This window comes from Nothoprocta perdicaria, unplaced genomic scaffold, assembly GCF_003342845.1.
Source record: "Nothoprocta perdicaria isolate Ctin4 unplaced genomic scaffold, notPer1 scaffold_118, whole genome shotgun sequence".
NCBI classification, from domain to species: Eukaryota; Metazoa; Chordata; class Aves; order Tinamiformes; family Tinamidae; genus Nothoprocta; species Nothoprocta perdicaria.
In genome coordinates, this window is record NW_020454294.1 from 221,821 (window position 1) to 243,582 (window position 21,762).

At 42.0% G+C, this 21,762-nt stretch overlaps 3 protein-coding genes and 1 non-coding gene across 4 annotated transcripts in view; 2 read left to right on the top strand and 2 right to left on the bottom strand.

The window, feature by feature from the left end:
* The window catches only part of ARMH4 (armadillo-like helical domain containing 4), a 61,523-nt gene extending 60,444 nt beyond the window's left edge, over window positions 1–1,079 (bottom strand). The window contains exon 1 of the mRNA XM_026053754.1: window positions 974–1,079. The gene's annotated coding sequence lies outside the window, so the exon portion shown is untranslated. The remainder of the gene's footprint in view (window positions 1–973) is intronic.
* Window positions 1,080–9,291: 8,212 nt separating this feature from the next.
* On the top strand, window positions 9,292–19,957 carry ACTR10 (actin related protein 10 homolog). Its single transcript, XM_026053740.1, has 13 exons — window positions 9,292–9,371; window positions 10,615–10,687; window positions 11,153–11,235; window positions 12,073–12,181; window positions 13,025–13,132; window positions 13,514–13,581; window positions 13,884–13,963; window positions 14,343–14,378; window positions 15,817–15,896; window positions 15,999–16,072; window positions 16,516–16,597; window positions 18,033–18,234; window positions 19,346–19,957. The coding sequence occupies exons 1-13, from the start codon at window positions 9,295–9,297 to the stop codon at window positions 19,525–19,527; spliced, it is 1,254 nt and encodes a 417-aa protein (XP_025909525.1). The 5' UTR covers window positions 9,292–9,294; the 3' UTR covers window positions 19,528–19,957.
* Window positions 19,958–21,415: 1,458 nt separating this feature from the next.
* Window positions 21,416–21,488, bottom strand: TRNAK-CUU. Its single transcript has one exon. It is a non-coding gene; the product is annotated as a tRNA-Lys (tRNA).
* A 206-nt stretch (window positions 21,489–21,694) lies between these two features.
* PSMA3 (proteasome subunit alpha 3) overlaps window positions 21,695–21,762 on the top strand; it is a 10,923-nt gene continuing 10,855 nt past the window's right edge. The window contains exon 1 of the mRNA XM_026053753.1: window positions 21,695–21,745. Within this exon, the coding sequence (XP_025909538.1) occupies window positions 21,725–21,745 (21 nt within the window). The 5' untranslated portion in view covers window positions 21,695–21,724. The remainder of the gene's footprint in view (window positions 21,746–21,762) is intronic.

Consider the following 21,762-nt stretch of genomic DNA (forward strand, 5'->3'; position numbering starts at 1 on the left):
CCGGCCCGGCCCCCGGCGGCGAGGGAAGGAGGGAGCTGCGGCGGGACCGCCCCCATGGCCGCCGCCTTCACCGCGGCGGGCGCGGGGCGCCGGCGGGCGCCCTCGGCAGGGCGGGAGTGGCCGCCATGTTGGGAGCGCCCGTTGCCCCCGCGCCGCGGCCATGAGGCGCCTCAGTCCTCCTCCCGACACCCCGGGAACATCCGTATCAACCGGTTGTGCTGGAAGGCTCCTGGGCTGCTGTGTCCAACACAGCAGTGCTCCCCAGCTCACCGCTGGGTTTGGGGGTGCCCCATCCACCTCTCGCTGCATATGGACATRGGAGTGCCCAAACCCCTGCAAGACAACTGTATCAAGACAAACATCTCATATTTGCCTCAAAAAAAGGATTAAAACTGTTGGTTATTACTTAAATCACACCGTTGCAGAGAAGCTGTAGGCTCCACCAAAAGACCTCAGTCTTGGACTCAGCAGTAGTGCATTGGTGACTAAAAATCTCCAGCAACCTCTTAATCGCATCTCCAAAGGGAAGTTTGAGTGCCCTACCACATGCAACCCAAGTGCTGTCCCATTTTAAGTTCTTACTCAAAACAGATTTAAGCCTACCCAAAAAGATACAACCTCCTGCAGGAACACTCTCTGTAAGCAAGACCCAAAAARCGAGGTCTGCAACACCTCATAGCTTTCCCTCCATTAAGGATCTTCTTCCCATATTTTAAACTTAGCACTCATGCTTCTATCCTCTCTGTGACCCTTCTACAGAAATTTAAATATTACCTTTACCAGCATTGAACAAGTTACTTGTTCTTTTAAGCACCCACCTGGTCAAGAAATAAGAAAGGTGAACGGATTTGGCTTAACTTTCTCTTCCTCCTACCTCTAGTTGTAAGAGCAATTAACAACCCTGCAAGAAATTTGCTGGTTGAACAAGAGACTGAGAAAAGGCTTTTGCACCATCAGGTCCCAGAGTACCTACCAAAATGCTGTTGAATTTGGAGATTTACTGCAATCCAGAAGTTTGTAGCCTGTTTAACCACAAAAAGAAAGCAGTTTTACATCTTTTTGTCCCCCTTTTTAGCTCTGCAGYAGGGGCAACACAATGAATTAATGCTGCACACAGGTTTTAATAGTCTGTCTTATCAGTGACTCATTCAYAGCAGAGCTGCCGCAGGTGCGAACAGTTCCCCGAGGGGAAGGGACAGGTAGGCATTAAGACAGGGAATTTGGGGAGAAATTAAAGAAATGGTAAAGAGGAGAGTCAACCTTTTGACTCTGCTATGAGTATATTACACTGTATGGGGGCAAATTTGCAAATTTGTCTGCATTTCTAATTATTATAATCTTTAAAACCTGGCTCCCTTTATGAGATAAGAGAGTGGGATTTATCCTGCCTGTATCTGCAACCAATTCTTTAGATAAACTAAATAAAATAGTGGATTGAGGAACACGAAGAATTTCATCAAGAAATAGTTCATTATATTTTTTTTTCTGCTTGTTGTGCTTCTGGAAATAGCATTTATAAGAGTGGAATATTCTCTTCCATGCACTCACCCCAGTGCTTTATCTGTCTGATTTTAGATAAATAGAGTGTTTTCTCCTGGAATTCAACCAAACTGGAGCCAATCCAATTCATTTTGATAGCATCCTGCATCCTATTATTAAAACTTTTAAGAAGACAGATTTGTTGTAGGTCAGGGCGATTTCTTTCTGGGTAATATTGCTATCCTCTGCATAAGTGGAAAATAAAGTGTAGAGAATGTGTGTATCAGCAGTAAAGACAGTTGCTGCAAAAAGACATCAAAAAACTTCAGCAATAGGCACAAGGGAGGCAGCAGTCACACAGAATGGTCGCAATAGTCCCTTTTGGCTTTGCATCTATGAATTATAAGATCTATGAAATTATTTATGAATCAATATTTCTGTGGCTGCAACATATTTCTTTTTGGAAAAAAAAAAGTGAGAAGAAGGGATGCTTGCGGTCCACTGCAAAGAAGACAGAGGAGGGGAAAAAAGGAAAAGTGCTGCATCCGTGTAGCCTTTCTAAACACCATTAACTCCAAGATCAAGGAACTGAAACTTTCTGCAGGCTCGTCTGCCGTTCCACCCGTTCTCTTTTGACGAAGGGTCCTGGCTCAGAAGAGCTGAGGGTGCTGAGAAGTTGCCATTTCTTAAAGTTAACCGTGGAGCAAGATCTCACCGCAAGCTGAAATCAATGAGGGCTTATTTTAAAATGCAGCACGGCACGTTGTGGYGGTTCAGCGATTGATTCGCATGCGGCTCAGTGGGCTGTGTCCTGCGAGAGGAGCAGCCGTGACCCCCTTGCAGAAATCACGGCCGGCAGCGAGGAGCCCGGACGGCTCTWGACGGAGTCTCAGTTTCAAGAGCTCCCTTAACATGGGGCTGCAATTTGGCAGGAGAAATTGAAATTTCAATCCCCTCCACTTTGCCATCCAACCCTTAAAATCATCAGGGAAGGGTTTTTAACATACGCATGTGTAGCTGCTGCTCTGCTGCTCTTTTAAGCATGTAGAGCGCTTCAAGCAATAGACTGGGGAGGTTTTCACTGTCCCCTCTGTCATTTCTGTGGGTAGTAACAGCACCCCGATTGCCACTGCATACCCTCAAGGTCAAATATTTCCCTGAGGATCACTGTAGCTACAGGAGCCAGTTACTTATGCTTATTCTCACCTCCTTTGGAAATTGCAGATTCCACAAACGCTGCAATTCCGGGACCCTGCGTAACCTGCCAAAATCACTGGCTTTTGCCTTGTCAACAAAAAATCTGCACACTGAGAACTGATAGGGGGAGGCATGATGAAAAAGGCAGAATTCAGTTCAGAAATTACCTGAGGGCACTGGTTTGTTATTCTTTTCTAAGGATTGTTAATTAGCAATACTACTATTTAACTACTCTTGGTTTGCTGCAGAGCATGTGTAAACAAGTAAAAATTACCCCATTTCCACGACAACTTAGGAAACTTCCATTCCTTTTCCCTTTTTACCAGTGCTGCGGTTTGAAACGTTTCAGTGCAAATTCCTTCTAGATCTTATCCTTCAGTGATTTCCTACACACACTGGTGAAAATCAGAGAGCTGTTTTATCCTACAATAATAGTGGTGAAGCCTTTAAATAGAGCATGGGACTTATGTCCCATTCCTGGCTCTCACTTGCTAGATGACTTTCAAAACAGAACTTCGCCTCTGTCTGCYTTCATTTTTCTTTCCATAAATGGAGAAAAATGACAGAGCCCTTTATAGGAGTTGGGCATTATTATACTAGCAAGCATGTACACAATACATGATGAACACAATACAGCAGATTTCTTTAAAAGATGAAATCCCCGTTACAGGCATATCGCAGTAATCAAAAAATGCAAATGAATGCATTCTGATTAAGAAAAATAATACTAATTAAAAAAAAGACAAAAATGTTTTGTATATACATTTTGTATATACAAAAAAAAAAAAAAAAAAAAAAAAAAAACCCAAAACCCTAAATAATATCCTGACATCACATAACACCTCTTAACAATGCAACATCTGTGATGAGATGGTATCAGATACCTAAAGTATGTCAGGACATGGCACAGAAGATAAAGATGATTTTAAAATAGTTAACATTCATCTCTCTGCTGAATAACTTTCCCRGATTGAATATTGGGGACATTCAGCACATAAATCAGTGCACATCTCCATCTGTATTTTTACTTTATGATTCACTTTTACCTCAGCTGGTAGCGTCTGTTTTAAGGGGACCTTAACTCTTCCCAATCTCCATATGAAATACAGGGAATTGTGTTTAAAGCAAGTCYACCCTGAGAAGTGTACCTGGAAGTGTGTGGCCGATGAATGAGATTTGTTTCAATTATAATCATCTTATAGAGGGATAAATTTCTTTTCCCTCTAATTGCAAACGGGATAAATGCAATCTGCAGTAGAAAGCAAAAGCTGGGTTCCTTTCTTCCATGACCATCATCACCGACAATACTAGAAAAGCTGTGCAAGGCCAAGTGATGCCAGTGTGGCCCAATTGCTGGTGGCAATTTATAGAAATTAGTCCTCAAGAAGGCAGAGGATCCGGCTCGTGCCGTCCCAGCTCTTGTGATTCTGCAGCGCTCGCAGAGCGGGAAAGCAGTAAAAACTTTATTTTTGTCACTAAAGTCAGCAGATGCGACTTGGAAGCGCAGAGCGATCAGATCTGCTGAGTAAGAAAGTGCCATTTTTACATAGTTACTTTTCAGAGTAGAATCACACTTTTTGCTGACTTATTCAAGGTCACTGGAGTCAGCTGTAGATGCTCCGGGAATACAGCCCAGCGGTACCAAAGCTCAGGTCCCATAACTGAATACACAACCCTCCCTTCTTTTTCATGCCCTTATCAAAATCAATGCCAAAGTACACTGCATTTTGCAGTTTTCTCAGAAATAAAATGCTGAAAAATCACCCCCACGCATATTGGAGCCTCAGCTAAAACGTGAACCATCTGTCAATTCCCCATAGCACTTGGATATTTTTTTCCCCCGTCCTACATTCTCCACTACAAAATTAGGCTGGTAATAAAAAAAGCAGTTGACACGCTACCCCAAAGCAAGCTCACCCTAAGCAATGTTCTGACATGAAACCTTCYGACTCCCGAGAATGTTAAATAGACTTGTTCGGATAATATCCATAGGGATTTGAAAAACTTCAGATCTGTTTTGCCTCTCAAAACTTGAGGTTAAACCAGACAGCCAAATCCAGACTTTGTAAATAAAGTTTTTGGGGGTGCTCAGAACTTGCTGTTCATACTGCCTTTTAAAATAAGCTTAAATGCCCCATTCGTGATCCGTCTTCATGCTCCAGCTGTCTCCTATTCCAAACTCCAGCCTTCCCAAGGGAAAGAGGCAGCACCATCCTGCTAGAGAATCAAATAATACACCTCCAGCAGGATGAACTATTGCCACAGTATAGCCCTCCCCCTAAACCAGCTTATCCTAAATGCACAGGACCCGGATGCCTGGGTGCAGGACAGATGGTGTTTTAGTGAAAAACAGACATAGTTTCAGTCTAGACTCTGTCTGTGCTTTCATTATTCCCCTTTTCAGAAATTTTATAGCAACACAGACAATTTTTTGGATGGTTGTGAGCACAAAAATACACATTTTCTCTTGGAAATATTCAAGTGAACTGAGCAAAAATCCTACAGTAGGAAACAGGATGGTCTAGCTGCTAATAGAACCCCAAGCAATAGAAAGACTAAGGGGTTTCTTCCTCTTTTTGGAGTGGTGCTGAAGTCGATCTCCTTGAATCCTTGCGCTGGGRTGAAGAAGTGTGAAGAAACATCTTGTAAGCTCTAGCAGATAAAACTAATCTATGAACCCTTGCTATTTTATTCTATCTCAGGCTGTCCCCAGCTATGCAAATACCTGATTTTGTGCCAAAAAAAAAAAAAAAAAGAAAAGAAAAAAAAAGGGTTATGTGACTCAATTACCTTGTATAGAGGGATTAAGAAGGCTTAAAGGCAAGTACAGAGGCAAAACCATCCAGTGGGGGGACATGAAAGTATGACTGTTTATTTTATGGCCAAGAGAAGATAACATTTTGCAGATGAAATATGCATGGGGTCTAGCAGAAACCCTGGGCTCTGCAGGGGTCCAGAAAGGCATTTCAGCATTAAAGGGAATAGGTTATTAGTTGAGCACGATACCATCCTTGCCATATCCGCTTAGGCCTACAGTGTTTATGCTGTAGGACACATTCTTTTATGCTTTCCGTGTTTGCGCTGTGGRGATTAATTCGACCAGGAGCTGTCGTATTTCAAGAGTTATACAGGAAAGTCATTTTCTTTATGGAAAGCCTTCCCTTTCAACCCTCCAGCATCGTTCTGCAGATGCCACCTTAAGGCACCAGCGTCTCTTTCACCACCGTTCCTTGCAGATGAGTGTGCAATGCTGTTACGTAGCAGTAACTGCATCGTATTCAGGAAGATTTTCACCTGGCAATGCTTTGAATAGAGGCTAAAAAAAAATTAAAGGGATGCAGTAGCCAAAAGAAACTATCTACATGTTTGATATAAACTGGAGAATTTTCACTGCTTTCAGTGGCCTTCCTTGCGTTTCTGTGTATCAGTGCCAACTCTCCCTTGCTGATCCTACAATGCCACTACTTCCAAAAGTTAGAGAAAGCAGCTGAATTCAAGGAGCAATTTTTCATCATGTTTGGAAGATTCTCCCTTCAACCTTCTGATTTGTATCTGGCTTAATTGTCCTACCTATTTCTTAGACTGTGAATAATTATCTTCATTTATATTGTTATTTTGAAGGTGTGTGTGGTCTGGTTTTTATGCCAGGTAGCATTGCCATCTGTTTCTTCAACAGCTACAATTCAGGATGCTTTCCACGCGAGGCAAGTAGCTTCCTTGATTAAAACAGCACAGTGCAGATAGATTTTGTTACAAAACCCTGACCCACTTCGAAGCTGTCTGACTTCTGCTGTCAGTTACTGCTCAGCCCTGGGAAGATCATCCATTACATTAAGCCACTTACAAGCTGCAGCTTGCTTTTCAGAACTCATGTTAACTGTGATTGATTAACGTAATTTAAGAAAAGATTTCCATTGGGCTTTAAAGAGGGTGATGTGATTAGCTGTCAASCCTGATCTTTCCTAACCCTGTGATAACATGTTCAGGAGAAAGTGATGGGCTACATATTTCCACTATGGCCTGGGATTTTTTTTTTTTTAAAAACATAACTAAGATTTTTTTTTTTTAATTAAAAACACTCAATCAAATCACACTGTCATAAATATATAATTACAACATAATTATGTAACCTAAACAGGTGAGATTTGGGGATGAAACAGCTAATGAAAACGTAATGCTTACACTTTAATCATATTATGTAAATTTTTAGTCAAGGTTTTAGATATTAATTATTTCAACAGCCACATGTGAAGCTGTATTACAGCATTCTTTATGTGTTTGCTATCACAGTCATATTTACAGAACTTCAGAGACTGAAAATTTGCACATTAATGACAGCCCATTCTCAACAGACACATTAACCACTCGGGTTTCCTCCCACTGTCCTTGAAGGAACCAAAGGCAACAGACAGCGCTCAGTTTATTACCTTGGGGAATTCCAGTCTTTTCCCTGACAGAAAGCCCAACAAAGAAAAGTGGCTTGGATACAATTCCCATGCCWCTCAGGCATAATTCTAGCTGAATGTGTCAGTTCTGGGTACCCTGGGGCATTGCTGAAGCATGGCAGAGGTAAAGCTATGTTGTGAGAGTGACATTACAGGTATTTTCCAGGATCGTTGCTTTCATATGCTTAAGTTTGGCTCCATTTCCACGTTCTGGAAGGGCATCAAATACTAACCATAAGAAAATGAAAATAAGCAAACATAAAATAAAATAAAATAAAATAAAATAAAATAAAATAAAATAAAATAAAATAAAATAAAATAAAATAAAATAAAACCATAAAATCATAAGGCAATGTCAACTGTGCATTGGAGTATTTAGTTGCTCTAGGCTTTTATTCATTTATTTTTTTATGCGTTGGCAGCCTCCTCTGCTACCTTGGCACAGATTATTCCTAATACAAAACTCATGTGTTGTGTGCTGGTCCCTTCACTCTTCCTGCACCTCATCKCTCCACTACAAGCTCATTCCTCCACCTTTGCTTTTCTCTCCCACCAATAAATCTTGCTTCATGTATGCTCTTCAATTTCTTTGGCSTGCGGGTCTGTCATGAGCAAATCTCTAGACCCAGCTCCCCAGTTAGCAACTTTTCCAATGAGTTATTTTGCTTTCCCAAAGAAGAAATGGGTTCCACACACTTAGCTCACAAAAATAAACTGCACAGATTTTTTGAGGATAAATGAAGATACACTTGTGAGTTTATCAGTTCTTGTGGATTCAGCAGGACTCCTCTGGAGCTTGTTAGTTTTTGGGAGACTTGTCCATGCTGCCTCCCTGCAGGCACTTTTCCCTCTTCCATCCTCTTTTTGCCTGTTTTTCTAACTACACCTGTAGGAACATCTATTGAACCCATCCACACAAAGCCACACCAAGTGGGGCTTTCGCAACATATCCATGATATAGATCGGAAATGTGAAGACTAGCTAAGCAAGGTGACAAATTTCAGACACTTTGAATAACCTACTTGTAAACAGAAAGCGTTGGCTGACCTTACCTACAGCAGAGCTGACATTTACCTATAAAGCCATGACTTAAGATTGCTTAGAAACACTTAGCTGGACATTTCCTAACCTTTACAGAGTTAAAACCTCAGTCCTGAGTTGGTCTTTCACTATAGTTTGTGGGAACCTATGCACCTTTGCACACATACAGATTCCCGTTTGCTCCCAAAGATCTGCATTTCAACAGCTTGCTATTTTGTGAGGATTTGAGATAAGGCAAACTTTGCAAAACAGGGCTTGGGGCTATGGCTCCATGATTACTAAAGTCTGGTCTGCAATAAATTCCCGTTTCAAAAGCAAAAGAAAATCAAGCACAGGCTAAACTGGTTATGTTTGGAAGGATGGTAACATATTTTCATGAAGGTGCTAAAACAAAACTCACTCAAACTCAGYGTTTGCCACTCAGGTCCTTCCGGAGTCCAGGCGGCTCCATCTTCTCCATGCAGCATGTGCACAGCTTTGCCCATGAAGGTTTTGAGGCAAAACTAGGGATTTTAGTGAGGTGAYGGCGACGCCAAAGGCCCTGCCATGGTCGTGTGGTTGCGTCTGTGAGGAAAAATTACAGAATGAATTTCAAAAGTCATTGAGAATCACTTTTTTTTTTTCCATTTGGTACTTTYATTTATGCATTTATAGAGCACTTTTATTTATTTTTTATTTTCTTCGAGGCAGGGGTTGCGCCTGTGAGGGAATGACAGTACAGCACACTAAAGCTTGGGGCCACCGCTGCAAAACACTTCGAAACTCAACAAAAAAACCATTTTATTTCGTTAGTTACATTTGTCATTATTTCTTTCCGCCCGCGGCGGGGCGCCTCGCGACTTTCCAAGCCATTTTTGGGCGCGTTTCGCGCACCTCGAGGACCCGCCGCCGCCATGGCGGCCCGCGCGGGCGCTGCCGCCGCCGGAGCGCAGCGGAGCTCGGGGGCAAAAGCGGCGCCGCGGCGCTCAGGGCCGGGGCTGCGGCTCCCCTCGGTCCCTCCGAGGTGCCGCGGAGGGCGCGGAGCTCGGCGGCGGCGACAGGCGGCGGCGGGGCAGCCCGCGCCGCTCTGAGGAAGGCCCGGCCGCGCCGCGTCGTTCCGCGCCGCGCCGGGGCCGAGGCGAGCGGCGCCGCGATGCCGCTGTACGAGGGCCTGGGCAGCGGCGGCGAGAAGACGGCCGTGGTCATCGACCTGGGCGAGGCCTTCACCAAGTGAGTGYGCCCCTCTGTCGCCGCGGCACCCGCCGCTGTCGCGACAGGGCCTCTGGGCGGCGGCCGCGTCGCGACTGCGGGGCGGGCCGGCCGCGTCGGGCCTGTTTTCGCAGGGAAAAAGCGAACGACTTTCCTGTAGCAGCCGCTTTTCTTTCATCAGGACTCACTGCGGACATAAGACCTCTTACTTCTGTCGCATCTTATCCAGGGAGGCAAAAAAAAAAAAAAAAAAAAAAACACCTTCAGTCTTTAATGATTTCTGCCCTGTTTTGGCAGGTCCCTTCCTAGGGTCGCTTTCCCCTTGGAGTTATTATGGAAAAATAACAAATTTATTGTATCCAAATATGACCGAAATGGAGTTCACAGAGTATTAGGGTGATGGATAGGCACCCCTTTATTTATTTATTTATTTATTTATTTAGCTTTAAATTGGCTTCCTTCAGCCCTTGGTGCTTGAGGCCTGTTAGGTACAGTCCATCTGTGGAAAGATAGGCATGTTTCTGAAACCTTAATTTTGGAGTTATTATTTGTATTCCATTGAATCGGAGTTGGATGCAGATCCCTCCTGTTTTGTTGGGATGAGGACAAGCTTCAGGAAGGGGAGCTCTCAGATATTTTGAAGCAACGATGAATTAGTCGCCCCAGTTGCCTGTAAAAAGGAATTCATTTCAAAGTGTAATATAGCCCCTCAGGTGGGAGTAGATAATACAGAAATGCAAAAATTCAATGATACAAAATTGGCCAATGGTAAAATAGGCAGCAGGAGTAGCGTGGGCTGGTAAGCAAAGTTACTGTTTTGCTTCTTCCAAATAAGCATCATAAAAATGAGGATTTAAAAGGGGCATCATGACTTAATCCTGCCAAGGTTTACTGAAAACTCTTCTGAAATCTGTGGGCTTGTATGGAGAAAGCAGGAAGATACTTTTCCAGGAAGTTAACAGACTATAATGGAAGTTTATGAACAGATTAATGGAGATGTAAAATTTGTAACTCAATGAAAAGTAGGAGGCACAGCGGAGTTGGACATAACAGTCCTTATGAAAAAGAAAAAAAAAAAGGTTTATGTGTCTGAGCGGGAGTCAATAAAAAGATGCAAAAAAAGATGTAAAATCTTTCTTATTTGAGATGGCTATGTGGAAAAGTCATGTGCCAAACACTTTGTCAAATTACTGTTTGATGTTTCATCAGCTAAATATATAAAATACTAATTTGGAATGATAAACTTTTCAACTTTTTCGTTTAGGTGTGGTTTTGCAGGAGAAACAGGACCAAGATGTATTATTCCCAGTGAAATAAAGAAAGCTGATGTCCCGAAGGTAAAACTTAACATTTTTTTACAAAGCTATTTTGGCTTTACAATGTGTGACATGTTAGGGTATAGCAGGAATTTTCAGAAATAAGTTTTTCCTCCATCATCAGCTATTTTTCATTATCTCGTGGCTCCTTCCACTAAATGTTATAACTGGATACAAGAAATTATTATGCCAGTATTGTTATTAATGGGTATTCTGTGGATCATGCCTGCAGCTTGTGTTTGCAGCATTTACTGAACAATTTCTTTGCCTAAGGTGTGTTCTTTTGAGAGAGGATGACAGGCTTAGAAAGGTAATGTTGAGATAGGTTACCAGTGTGAAAAAATGTCACGAATAAAATGAGCTCAGTTACACAGTGAGATTAAGAGCTGCAGCATTAATTACATGGAGCAAATCAGACTGAAATGAGCATTTTTTCATATACAATCACTAATGTTTAAACTGACTATGGATATGTTCTGTTTCCAGCCTATCAAAGTTGTTCAATATAATATTAATACAGAAGAATTATATTCCTATCTGAAGGAATTTATTCATATGCTGTATTTCAGGTAAGAGATACTTGGGCGTGTGTTACTTAAGCCTTCAGCAGCTATTTTCTGGGGATGTGGAGGGATATTACCAGTGTAATGGTATGGTTCTCTACAGGAATAAAAAAACAGAAACAGGATTTGTAGGCAGCTGCCTAGCTGTGTTCTTGCTGAAGAAACTCAGTCCTGATGAGATTCAAAATACATGCAAAGAATTAGCCCCCTGCAGCATTGGTTGATCTCTAGAAATGAAAATGTGTCTCAGTAAGTTGTCTTTTAAAAATGTGGCACACAGAAAGCATTTGATGGGGAAAATCATTATCTAAGGAGTTGTACTGATTTGTGGTAGGACTGTATATGGAGCCTATGCAAAACTCATCTCTTACTAGGGGAAAAAAATAATTGCATATGACCGTGGATTGGAAGGAGGGACCTTAGTCTGCAGAAATCTGTTCATTTTTGCTTATGTAATATATCCTTTTGTTTTATTTTTTGATACCATTAGTGTATAATGAATATGAAGTTGAATTTGATAATTTCCTTTCTCTGCTTCTGATCTTTATATTTTCACAATAAAAATCAGTGTTTGACAGGAAAAAAAAAAAAAACTTGATTTCTGTGCCTGAGTTCTTCAGGGGACGGAGAGACGATTGCAACTCAGTCCCTTAATTCTCTTTTGGGAAGTGTTGCCAGGTTTACATGTGGGGAAAAAAAAAAACTTCAAGATTTACTTTGGAAAATGCCATTTAAATGCAAATTACCAGGATTTTTGAGGGGAATGAAAAGTTAAAGTTATGTAGGTCCCATAGTACGTGCGTAAACTTACAAATTTTGCTTTGTACATCCTGTCTTTTTTAGACATCTACTGGTGAATCCAAGAGATCGTCGTGTTGTGATYATAGAGTCTGTGTTATGCCCTTCCCACTTCAGAGACACGCTCACAAGGGTCCTTTTCAAGCATTTTGAGGTACACATTTTACCTAACTACTGTATTTGCTAAGCATTATACTTGATGGTAGAAATTTTAATTAAAAACGATACAAACAATCCAAATTTTAGAAACCCAATCCAGATTTTAGCTGTAATATGTAATGATTTGGAGAATCTCTCCGTAACTGACTTCTAGGCTTGTGTTCCCTTAAAGCTTGAGAAAGCTTGAGAAAACTTGAGATATTTCAGTAACGATGTGAGAAATATCACAAGTATCAGTGATGTTGCCCTTACATGCAGGCTTTAATGAAACTGCTTATTTAATTCACTCTTCAAGGCATGATACTTAGTAAAGGAACTGTCACTGTCTAGAAAAGATGACTTAGGAAATTTTGAGAAGATACCGTAGTTTGCACACAGCTTTGGTTTGAGTTTTGACATTGCTTTGCGTAAATATTTTAAATAACCAGTCTTACTGTTTCCTGAGGTAGTGTGGGGGTTTATGTCACCTTGATTTATCTTGGAATCTTTACAGTGTGTTTCAAACAGTCATATTTTAGTTCCTTTATCTTCTCTTCAAATGACTTAGAGTTATGGTGAATTCTATWGCAAATATTTGCTTTTCTTAGAATCCTATTCTAAGGGAAGCACCTGGTATGTACCATGTTACTGAAGTACCTGGTATGTACCATGAATAAGGTGAGCATTGATTTTAGTGTCTTGTGTTATTTTGATCATCACTACACTACTTTTAAATTCTGAATTAAAATTGGATAGATACTTCAATATAATTGTTCAGATTTTGTTTTTAATATAACATTTTTTTGGGGAAATCTTGCTAATTTTGGGGTGGCTATCTGTCATATTGGTTTCCATGTAGGTACCTTCTGTTTTGTTTGCTCCAAGTCATCTGATGTCTCTCCTGACACTTGGGATCAATTCTGCCATGGTGCTGGACTGCGGATATGCGGAGAGCTTGGTGCTGCCTGTATCCTTCAATAATACAGTACCAAAAATGTTGATGCTAAGGCTCTTGTGACAAGTTGCTCTTTTATTGATGTGTTATATAAAAGTGATAGAAACAAACCACCCAATCCAAATTTTAGCTGTAGTATCTCATGAGTTGGGGAATCACTCTGTAACTGAATTCTAGGTTTGTGTTCCCTTAAAACTTAAGAAAGGTGCTATGGGACTCTGAAATGGTTAGTARCTCTATATACTGTAAATTAGTTTTGTAGGAAAGTAGTTATACCTAATTGATWAAAAAAAAAAARAGAGAGAAAAAGTGAAGTGTTTTGTTCCAATGATTTTAGACTGAAAATCAAATTTTAAAAAGAAAAGAAGCGTTGATTTCCTGAACTTCATGAAGATATATGAGGGAATCCCAATTCTGAGCTGCTGGGGTGCTCTTCCTTTGGGAGGAAAGGCTATCCACAAGTAAGTTCACAGTTTCACATCCAAGGTGGGTTGTGTTGGGAAAGTTCGTGACTGTGGATCAAAGATGCCTGTTGGACATGACTTAAATCATGACCTTTTTGTAACAGGGTAATGTTTTTTAAAATGAGCACAGTTTGGCATTTGTTGATGTAGTAARAGCTGTAGAAATCAAATCTAATTCAGTGTGTTTTTAAAATGATTTAGCTGAGTGGGATAAATACTATCCCGTCAATATAGTGAAAATACGGGTAATGTCGTGAGTTTCTAGCTGTCTTTAATTAATTWAACTTGCAATGTTTTAGGGAGCTGGAATATCAGCTGTTGGAGCAATGCACAGTTGATACAGGAGTAGCCAAAGGACAGAGCCTTCCATCTGTGATGGGTAAGGTCTTCTTGACATTGCACAAGGGCTCAGAACTTGGACTGGGGAGAGTGGGTTAATTCTAGGGTGAATAAAATGAATTCTGTATTTCCAACACATCTTACACAGTCTTACTTGCGTGTTTCCTTTATATTCTACTGATTTTATTATTTTAATAACAAGCCACCGATAGCAGTTCTAGTCTGTTCTAATCTGTTCTAAATCTGTTTGCAGAGAAGACAAAGTCTTTATTTCTTTTTTCAATAATCCTTCTTTCTTAGAGATTTTTAAAAGTTACTGTTAAAATGGAAGCTCAGTATTTTGGAACTGAATGTAATTTGATTCTTGAATTTTCTTTCTACTTGAGATGCTTTTGTTTTAATTTTTTTTTTCATTGCAGGCTCAGTTCCAGAAGACATAGTCGAGGATATAAAAGGTAAAGTTTTTTACTTTGAAAAATCTTAGTTATGCTCTAGAGGAGAATGTGTTAATAGCAAGTGTGCAGCCCTTCACTTTTAGGAATTTATTTTGTCTTCTGTTTATTGTTTTTGTTATCAAAAGAGTTTGCAGTGTTCTTTCTCTTTGAAGCAGACACAAAACTATGCTGAATTCCTTTCAGGTTTCGTTTCAGCATGTCAARGTCTAGCTCATAGTTACATTCTGTAGATTAATGCAATAAGAGCATTAAACTATTGTATTTTAAAAATAATAAATGTTGRTATTAGGATATTAATGTTAAAGTACTGTATTTTGATTGGCAGGCCAGGTTAAATTCGCATTGCATTTTTAAAATTACTGATTTTTTTCTGTTTATAAATGTGTACAGAATGTGTTCTGCATGGGACTTTTTGAAAACTGGTATTACTTTAATTTTCTTATGTCATGATACAAGTTTGTTTTAGTTTATATATAAAAGGAATTTTGTATGTTCATCAGGTAAGCAATATGAGTCAAAGACTACAATTACACTAGAAAAAAAAAAGGATATAGTCTTCGTGGAGAACTTAAAGTTCCTGTGTGAAGTTTCATATGCAGTATAACTAAAAATAGACAAACAGGACACAATGTAGTGTGTATCTCCTACTGAAGGAAGAAACCCCTCAGTCAAGTACAAAGTAACTTAAATCTGGCTTTTTTTTTTTTTTTTTTTTTTTTGTCAAATGGAAGTTGCTCTCATTAGTTTCTGGACTCAGACACAGTTTTCCAATTGATTCTGAGTTTTACACAGTCTTTTGTAACCAGATATGATCTCCTGGTGTTTCACACTTGCAGTATGAAAAATGTTACGTGATTAATGAAAAATTTTTGACAATGAGGATGGCRGAGCACTGGGACAGGCTGCCAAGAGAGGTTGTGGAGTCTCCTTCACTGGAGATCTTCCAAACCCTCTTGGACACAATSCTGTGTAACACAYTCTAAGTGACCGCACGTGTGCAGGGAGTTGCACTAGGTGATCTCTAAAGGTTCCTTCCAACCTTAAGGTTTCTATAATTCTATGATTATAGATCATGTTTAAAAGATGAGCAGTGTCTCATTTGAAGTCCTGCTGCAAGGCAAGGTTTGTGTTACAGCAGAATGCTACCCCTGCCACCTCCTGGTAGCTGAAGGACAGGAATGATAATGTCCCTCTGACTTTGTCTTGTGTAGTTTGTTTGAGATAGATACCTTCCATGTCCTGGCATATTTTTGGTGTCAACTTCATTTAAACTCTTGGTCTGGAGRGATGAACTCGGCTAAGGTGTTAGTTAATAGGCCTTCCTAGTGCAAGAYGTTAAAATAGGTGCTGATCTCTAAATGAAGATTATTGTCTGTCTTGGTGGTGATGAAACGATTCAAGCAAAGTCTCTGCTGCTCCTTCCTTTCCTTTCATAAAGTCCGCACTTGTTTTGTGAGTGATCTCCAGCGAGGACTGAAAATCCAGGCAGCCAAGTTCAACATTGATGGCAGTGCCGAGGTGGGTGGAGAATGATGTTTGACTTAATCTTCTGAAACATGTTTTGAAATACGTATATTCTTTTATGCTTTTAAAATAACGCGTGTCTGTGTTTGTTTGTAGCGTCCTTCTCCGCCTCCAGATGTGGACTATCCATTAGATGGAGAAAAGATTCTGCATGTAGTTGGCTCTATCAGGTTAGAAGTACAGTAGCCAAGCGTTTATCTTTTAGGGAAATATATTTTCAATTYTAACAGCATAGATAGCAACAGGATAGGAGAGCAATAAGGTTTCCTAAAATTGAATTTTAATGCAATGTTTGCACAGTTTTTTACATCTCTTAAGTTAAACCCTTAACTCTAAACTCTTAAGTTTTGCGTCAGCCCAGTGCAAGGCTGCAGTGTAAGGTGTCTGCTGCGCCAGAGAGCTCACAGCTGAAGTGAGAGCCAACAGATTGAAAGAAAGGGGGAAGACAGGGAGTTACTTGGCATGTTGAGGCATGACGAGAAAGGCGTAGCACAGTAAATAGGGTGGTGATGTTGTGCCAGCAGCAGGGAGCTTGCAGTTGTTCCCAGCCTTGCTGTTAACTCATTGAGATGCAGTGCTACTGTATAACACTCATTTTCTGTCTTCTCAACAGAGACTCAGTTGTTGAAATACTGTTTGAACAGGATAATGAAGAGAAATCTGTTGCCACTTTAATCCTCGATTCACTCRTCCAGGTATCTTTATATTATAAACAACTGCCTGCACTCCTTGGGCACTACAGAGCCTGTTCTTGCAAAGTGCTTTTTGTAGAGGAACAAAAACCTGTGAGTGAAGTTAACAGATGGTTTAAAATCACAGCATACCTTGATTCCTAAGTTGTGCTCCGTGATTGGAGGTATCGGGGAGCAAGGCACAATGTGTCAACCATCCAGGGAAACATCTGTGAATGTTTTCTTACTCTTTAATGTACTGCAATGTATCTGGGACAGTTACCTGTAAAGAAAAGAAGCAATGCAGCACTCAACATGCAGCAAAAGAGACAAGCTAATGTTTATTTTAGGGCAATATAGAAATTATAACGCTTAAGCTTGAGTGAAACAGATGCTTCTATCTTTTTTTTTTTCCAGGGTATTTCACCTAGAATTAGACTGCTAGAATGTGTCCTACAAGATGCTTTTTACTAGAGATGATATCCGTCTAATCTGGACATCTCTATTATCAGGCAATATTTTAGTTAAGTCTTGGAATATTTTTTGGCAAACACTTTGCAATCATTTCATGTAGTGAGAGAAAAATGGAGTATAAAACCACTCTGAAGGAAGTTTTTGTTATGATTTTCTGCAGTTATTGTTAGTTATTGCAGTTATTAGTTAATAACTGCAGTTAGTTAACTGCAGTTATTGCAGTTATCGTTTAGTTTAGTTTGCAGATATATAGTTTGCTTGAGGGCCATCTACTTGAATGTCATGTTGGGCATTTCCATTAGAAGTCCTCGTGAAAACAAACGATTTAACAGGATCCCCCCACTGTCCCTCTGGGTCTTCACCCTTGMATCACTCTTGCTTCAACCAGAACAGACAGATGTTGAATAATGTCCAGTTACTTCTGCTGGACAAGAGGGACTCCATCAGTCTGGATTATTTTATTTTTTAAGAGACAATATAGATCTGTTTGTGAGGGACAAAACTTGACTTTCTCCTGCCTTTGTATTTTGTAATTAGATTCTTTGATGCTTAAGGCAAACTCGAGCTGAAAAATTTTCCTTCTGCCGTTGAGACTTTTGTAACATCTCTCCCTCCCACGTTGATTACTTGGAGCTAAAAAGAGTCAAGCTCATAAGTTACACCTTTTTTTTAGCTCTCTGAGCACACTGCTTGAGGTTCTGCCTCAGTTATTCTGCCAGAGCTCATGGAAATTATTGTCACTGCCATCCCTGTCCTCTCTTGTCTTGACTGCTCTTGGCTTAAATGTTTACAGGGGCTCACAGACTCCCTTAAACTTTGTTTTCTTGAGAAATCTGAGTAGAAATTGATGTCGGTTATATGGTTCTGTGATACGTGAGAAAACAATGCAACTTTATAGGAAGTCTAACTGAATTTCTAACAGACCTTTGAATATTTGTACCTGCGACGTCAGTTCAGGACTTTTGTTTATTCCCTTTTGCTTTAGTGCCCRATAGACACCAGGAAGCAGCTGGCGGAGAACTTGGTGGTTATCGGTGGCACTGCGATGTTGCCAGGGTTCCTACACAGGCTAATGGCCGAAATCAGGTACCTGGTCGAGAAACCAAAATACAAAGAGGCTCTCGCCACTAAAACCTTCAGGATTCACACTCCGCCTGCCAAACCCAACTGCGTGGCATGGCTGGGAGGTAAGGAAGGAAACCACTGCTAAGCCAAGGGGCAGAGTGGAAGGGAAACCTTCCTGCCACATGTAGCAGAACAATTTGGGTGACTATTCCAGAGTAAAAACCCCCTCGGGGACATCTGGAGGGGGAAATGGCACCGCAGCCCTGCCGGACATTAGACAGGCAAGCAGTCGTTGGAAGCAGCAGAGTTTGGGGGGAGTTGTTGATGCGAGTGCATTACCCGGGTACTGCCATTTGGTGGCACCAACAAAATAATTAGCAGCAGCAGAGCCTTGCTGCAGACTGGAGTATCTGTTTAATTACTCGCTGAGAAGGTGCTGGGTGTGGGCCATGCTAGAGGCTCTTCACTCCAAGTGCTGCTCCCAAGTGTCTGTGTTGCTGCTCTATAATGGATTTGGGATGTATTGATGTGTCATGGAAACACATATGGTCAGGAGGGACCTGGCTTTGCTTGCAGCTCTTTCCAAGGGGTTCTGAGGTTGGCAAAAATTCCCTCTTTTTTAGTCGTTCAGTTAACAGTCGAGCCCGTCTGGTGCGTAGGAGGGCTTAAGTTGGACGGTAAAAATAGATTTTTGTTTCCATATGTTCTGAAACATAAATATTTATCAAATTAAATTTTAAGCCCCTGTTAGTCTAGTTCTAGGAGTAGCAAACAAGGATGGGTTTTGTGCACCAGGATCCCTGATTTTTTATTTATTTTTAATTATTAATAGCAGTGTTAGTCAGCTGCTGTYGTCTAGCTCTTCCCACAACCTGGTATAAACCATTTCTTAGAGGTACTGAGTGACTCCCTTTTTGGGGAGAGGAAATTCTCCTCCATCACAAACACTGGTTTGAAGTGCTTAAACCCAACATTTCTAGGAAAGGCTTTTTGTAAAAGCAGGTCTCCTGGGCCCTTTTCTTTCTTAGCAGAGACTCRATGAAACAATTCAGTGCTAGCCGTGCTGTGGAAAAAGGAAGGGGAGAAGATCAAGCGCATAATCCTCTTAGTGCTATAATTTAGGGGGAAGGAACTGAAAAAAAAAGCCAACATTCTTGATATGAAGAATTAGAGTTTAAAAACAAACAAAAAAACCCAACAAATAATGCAAAATTATTTGTTTCCATAACACAGGAGCCATTTTCGGAGCGCTTCAGGACATCCTTGGGAGCCGCTCTGTGTCCAAGGAGTATTACAGCCAGACCGGCCGCATCCCGGACTGGTGCTGTCTCAATAATCCCCCCCTGGAAATGATGTTTGACGTTGGAAAAGCGCCCCCGCCGCTCATGAAGAGGGCCTTTTCCATGGAGAAATGAACATCCAAACACTACACAAAGGATTTTTCTTTTCTGTATTAAGAAGTTTGTGTGTAACACTTAACTGTAACCTCTGTGCCTGTTTCTTGGGAGCATAGTGGTAGGTAAGAACACTCCACTCTAGAGCTGTATCCAGYAACAGTTTAGAAACTTAACCCTGGCAAATAACATGGTATTTTGTCCTCCTTTGAGGAAAGTACATGTAGTCATGAGCTGTTACCTGTTTGTTTGCTATTTATCTGTAAAGTAAATTAGACTGTAGAACAAATTTGTTTCAAGACACTTTTATTTTAACTACACTTAGAAGAATGAAGGACGGTCTGCTGCGGGAAACGCCTGTGAATGTTTTCCTGCCAAACTCTGCATAAAATATTTCAGCCATGAAGTCATTGGGATCACATGTGAGAACCTGTAGGAAATGGTTTGCTTTGCTGGGGTGATATTTACCCTGGACAGAGTCCTGTTTTCTGAGATTTAGCAGATTTGTGTTTAACTTGTCAGACAGTGCAGAGCTCACAGCTCTCCTCAAATCTCTGCTCCAAGAAAGGCATCAGTCATTTGAGAATTAAAATTAGAGGTGCTGGGAGAACTTGACTGTCTTATGTCGCATTTTAGAAGTCACTTCTTTCTCTTCCTTCCCCCCACATCAAAAAATACTAAAATTCTTTGTCCTGCAGCAGTATCTCTTAGATGGAAATACAAAGCAGAGCTGTGACAGTGTGCGATAGCTGGTTGATACAGAGCCCAAAAGCAATAAAACACCTAATAATCTAAATAGGGAGTCAAGGGAGTGTTTTGTTCCCTGCTCCTGGGATAAGGAGCCAGGTTCCTTTCTGGCTGATGCTGCATAGTTATTTTTCCTGCATATCCCTGTGAAGGAGCAGCTGCAGCCTTGTGGAGTTCAGTACTGCATTTTAATTACTCTTAAAACGACTCAGTTCACTATTTAAGAAAAGAAAATGCACATTTGGATATTATCACTATAATTAGCAAGTGATGGGCTATTAAAAGGTTCTTAGCAATGCTGTAATCTTACATATTGAAGGAAAAAGGGGAAAACCCAGCCGTTACTGGTCAGTGTTCTAGCGCATCGTATGTGAGTTGTTGCTGGCTGGTCACGGTGGCCTGGTAGCGCTGACATGAATAGTTGCCCTCCAGCTCTGTTTTTAACAGTTTCCTTACTGACGTGTTAGCTTCAAACRGGGTGCTCGGCTGCCACGCAGGAAAGCTAAGCAGCAGTTAGTGATTTAGAGGGGTTATAGCCCGTGGATGAGTCTGCCCTTTCAGCGATGGTGGCCCAGCCTGCCGAGGGCCCCGGGCCCATCCAGCACCGCCTCGTTGTGCTGCCGCTGCCCCAACACTTGGTGTCCAGGTTGAACCTTTTGCAGAGGTGGCTGCCGCTCCAGAGACTCCCGCAGCAGCCCCAGGCCCCTCCCAGGGTGGTGGGAACCTGCTCCCCAGAAGCAGGTTCTTGAGCACAGACCAGGATCCTTCTGCCAGGCCTGGGGCTGCTCCTTAGCACTGCTTTAAGCCGAGGGTTGTTCTGGTCTTGCCTTCTCGGTCTCAGGTTGTTCTTGAAGGTTGCTGGTACCATTTTTATAYAGGAGGGTGCTCCATCCTCCTCCTCCTTCCCATCTCTGATGCGATTAGACCTGAAAAGAAGCTCTCAGGGTGCCAGGAGCTRTGCCTGACTGCTCCTGGTGCTCCGTTTTCCTTTCAGCAGCTCCCAGGTGCCCTTTCTCCCTGCATTCCCCCCGGTCTCCCGGCCAGGACCTCCCCCGGGCTCTGCTGGCCCAAAACAACGTGTAGACGGCCGGGGGGCGCGTGGATGGGGATAGGGAGTGCCCSGTTCCAGGCCGCTTGTCGCAGCGGCGGCAAAAGAGCCATGCGCCCAACGTGGGGCTCGAACCCACGACCCTGGGATTAAGAGTCCCATGCTCTACCGACTGAGCTAGCCGGGCGCTGAAAACCCGCCCCCTGCGCGCACTCTTGGCGGGGCCGTGCGCGCTTCATGACGTCACCAGCGGCGCTCCGCTCCGCCCCCCACCCGCGCCACCTCCTTCGCGCCGGGGAGACTTGGGCGCTGATTGGGCCGCCGCGCCGCCCAATGGGAGCGCGCGTTGTTGGGCCGTGAGGGGAGCGTGAGTGAGCGGCGGGGCGGCGGGCGCGGGGCCTGGGGCTGCAGAGCGGCGGCGCCATGAGCTCCATCGGCACCGGGGTGAGCGCGGGGGCCGG